Genomic DNA, 3,906 nt, shown 5'->3' with positions numbered 1-3,906 from the left:
GTCGTTTCATTTCCAGCCCGAAATTGCTCATTGACCGGTAAGTTACACGTGTAGAAAAATACCTCCATATTCATCTTACACCCAATCCAAGCGCAGCCTAATTGTGAACATCTACGATTGGTATAGAGCAAGGAACCCAAGTACCGGACCGGAGTGAACCCGAGAAGCCGACCTACCCACATTCCCAGCAGCGGAAAGCCACCCGCGGTGGCCCCCCTGAGCAACAGAGGGCGGCCTGAGCAGCGGTGCAGGACACGACGGGAGCTGCCGCCTGCGCGCGCGGTGGCACCCCACGAGACGGGCACGCACACAGCGGCGGCGCGGCCCACCGAAGCCCCGCCTGCGTCGTCGTTTTCCAGGCGCACGTCCACGCCGAGGCCGCCCTTCGCCATCGCCATGGGAGAAAAAAAGCTCGCGGAAAAGCGGGGCGCGGCTGGCCGGACTGTGCGGCCGAGTCTCGGAAAAGAGCGACAAAAGCGGCGCCGCACCGCGTTCGCATGCACCGTGTACTCGCGCTCTCGCTCACGCCTCGGCCGCCGGCCGGCCCCTCCGGCGTCCCCTCCGGCCGATTGGACGGCCGGGGCCATGCATGGCGTGCTGCATGCCACCCCTGCGGCGTCGACCGGGCCTTTTGGGTGCCTCGGTCACCGCCTCCGATCGTCTTTTATCGTCAGCGTGCAACGCCTTGGCCTCACGCGCCAGTCTGCACTCTGCAATGCAGGGCGTCTTTACGGTCGGCCTCGCCGTCAATCGATCTCCCATCGTTTTCCCGGCACCGTACTCTACCTCTCGCGATCCAACACCTGCTACGCGTTGCTGTACCTATATACTTGGAGCTATATGGGGAAGGAGTAGCTCCCAGTCCCAGGTAGTACTAGCTAGGAAGCAAGTAGTAACAGGGAAATACACTTTGGTTTTTGATTGTGTATATGCACTCTATATAGATTTTTTTAATAACTAGTTAAAAGTTAAAATAGTTTTGAAGTATTTTTTATTTTAAACTTGACATTGTTTTGTACTAGTATATAAATCTTCACAAAAAGTCAACATTGACATCTGGGCAAAAAAGATAAATTTTATTTGCTATTGTAGATCACTATTCACACTATTTTGACCGAAAATTTGTCTTTTCCAAAAAGAAATTAAATTTTAGTTTTCTTTTTATGATTTTTTTCTCACAAGTATAGTGGAAGGTCGAGTTTATTGTAAAAATATTTTTAGAGTTTTTTAACATTTTTATGTATTACTAATTATTTTACATCTAGATACATTCATTCTTACATCAGAAAAATAGTGCTCATGTCTTTCAGCCACAGTACCATAGAAAAGATAGCTCTGACGACGTACGTACGGTCTGGTCATGCACTCTACTCAATATCATTGGCATACGAAGCATGTCCGTCGCGCTATTATGACCGTGATGTCACACGACACGTACGTACTCGCAGATGTTTAAAGGAAGCAAGCAAGCAGCGTGATGGCCGGCGATTGTATAAAGCTGGCGCCGAAGACTTGCTCAGACGCTCAGGTCTTGGTATAATTGCCCCACAAAAGCCTGAACCAACGTAGGCTACAAGCATATATGTATATACAATGATTTGGAATGCTCAACAAGTATCATGCCCCGAGCTTATCTTACCACTTAACGATATATATTATCTGCAATATGCTCAACAAAGTATCTGCAATGTTATTTGGAGTATACAGCAAAGAAAGAAGAAGCTGTAAGATATGCACGCACACGTTCTTATAAGTAGTAATACAGTATTTCATGCATGGTTAGTTATAGTAGCACTTAATTTATTTCCCAGACCACTACTTAATTTGTTGATATTTAGAAGCTCTGGCTTGTGTAAATTTGAACTCTTATCTCCACCAATGTGAACGTACTATATATGGACGATGACTCATGTCACCTGACCTAACTAGACTAGACACATACTAATGTGGACGCTAACAAATCTTCACAAAACTTATATACTATGTAAGACTATAAGAGTAGATCGTACCACATCGACTGTTCTTGTAACACGCGACCTGATTAGACACACTTGCTTCCACGTGTTGTAAAGCTCATGAATCATAATGGCAATCTAATTGATTGAAGTTTACATATTGTCTTGGTATTATATGTTGATTAGATGGATTTATTAATTAGATGTAATAATCATGACAAGAATCTAATGATCAAGCTCTTACGTACAGCTCGAATACAAGTAAGTGAAGTGAAAACTACTCTAAGAATAATTAATACAAACGATCGGTTCTATGCTGATTAGATGGCTAGTTGCTCATATACTCCACTGCTAGGAAACGGATCAATTCTGGTCACACCACAACTATGCATGCAATCCAAACGATGATAATACAAAATACACTCAAAAACCAGAAATGCTTTTCCCAGTGAAAACCGGCTCCATCCATGCATATCCATGCATGCATGCAAGACGGAGCGTATGCACAAGCAGGTAGGACGAAGTCAACAACTACGCAGCTTTCCCCTGCGGACGCAACGGGAAGAGCTCCAGGGTGACATTATCCGTGCAGCCGTCGGGGGCGGCCACCTCCGCCGCCGCATCGCCATGGCCGTCACCCCATGTCATGCACCGCCGTTTGCAGCTGTTCATCGCCACGTCGCAAGCTTCCTTCTTATCACCCGTCCCATCCTACACAGAGATAAACACACAGTGTAGCTGTAAACACCGATAGATATCATAGCTTCGTGTAGGTGGTAGCAGTAACCATATATATATGGCACCGTGTGGTCGCTAGTTCTTGGTTAATTATGTACGTACCTTGGTGGCCGTTGCAGGTAGGGAGGAAGAGTCGAGGGTGCTGAGGGTGAGGAGGGCGGCGCGCTTCTGCTTCTGGCGCTCGCGGGCCTTGTGGTTCTGGAACCAGTAGAAGACGTTCTTGCCCTCGATCCGGCCATGCCTGCCGAGCTCCTCCGTGATGCGCTCGATCTGGGCCGAGTTCGGGGTGCGCATCCCGCCGCGGTACAGCGCCTCCAGCACCTTGATCTGCTCCGCCGAAGGGTTCCACCGCGTCGTCCCTCCCATCGGCACCTGCACCTGCGTATTTTCACACGTTCGGTCACTCCCCATGGCATTTCACACGGACATGCATGCGTCATATGCATAGCTAGCTAGCTACTTAATCACGTACTCCCTTCCGTTCCTAAATATAAAACCTTTCAGAAATTCAACTATGAACCACATACGAATTTATACAGACACATATTCTAAAATATAGATTCACTAATTTTGCTCCGTATATAGCCCATGCTGAAATTTTTAAAAGAGTTTATATTTAGAAACGGAGGGAGTACTTCACTAGCTAGAAGAACTATAGATAAGTGGCAAGTGCGTACGGTATGGTTCCTGACGGTGCAGCTGAGCAGCTTGGTGGCGTTCCTGACGCGGCCGAGGACGTCGGGCGGCGCGACCAGCTTCTTCGGCTGGTCCGGGAGGGAGATCTTGGGCGCCAGCGGCCGGAGGCACTGGAAGGCGCCGAAAGGGAACAGCGCCGAGGGAGGAGAGGCGGACGGCGTAGCTGGAGACGAAGACGCCGAGGCCGCTTTCTCCAGGTAGGAGGCCACATGCAAATGGTGAACCCTCATGCTGGCGTACGCAGTAGTTTAGTTAGTGCAAAGTTGGTACGGGGAATGGGACGAAGATTTGGCTCAGGGCTAGGGTGCAGTGGCTAGGTGGAGATCGAGATTGACATCGAGCAACGTCGTCGTCGCGCGCGTGGTTATATATGGGGAGACAGGCGGTAAAGGTGGCGATGGTTTGAGTGCTAGCTTGTGCGCGATCGAGGTAACAGTGGAAAGGGGGAGCTTTTCATGGGGCGCGCGCTCGACAGGGAATGTGGAGATTGGTGATGAAAGGCGTCAGCGTTCGTAAT

At 49.0% G+C, this 3,906-nt stretch overlaps 1 protein-coding gene across 1 annotated transcript; it reads right to left on the bottom strand.

Moving 5' to 3' along the window:
* Positions 1-2,272: 2,272 nt before the first annotated feature.
* On the bottom strand, positions 2,273-3,706 carry LOC123431039 (WUSCHEL-related homeobox 4-like). The gene is made up of 3 exons (XM_045114856.1): positions 3,371-3,706; positions 2,796-3,071; positions 2,273-2,666 (listed from the first exon to the last, which is right to left on the bottom strand). Exons 1-3 carry the CDS (start codon positions 3,617-3,619, stop codon positions 2,487-2,489), a joined length of 705 nt encoding a protein of 234 aa, XP_044970791.1. The 5' UTR covers positions 3,620-3,706; the 3' UTR covers positions 2,273-2,486.
* Between the last annotated feature and the right edge of the window lie 200 nt (positions 3,707-3,906).

Source organism: Hordeum vulgare, chromosome 2H (assembly GCF_904849725.1).
Source record: "Hordeum vulgare subsp. vulgare chromosome 2H, MorexV3_pseudomolecules_assembly, whole genome shotgun sequence".
Lineage (NCBI taxonomy): Eukaryota > Viridiplantae > Streptophyta > Magnoliopsida > Poales > Poaceae > Hordeum > Hordeum vulgare.
This window is presented reverse-complemented; position numbering and strand designations above follow the sequence as displayed.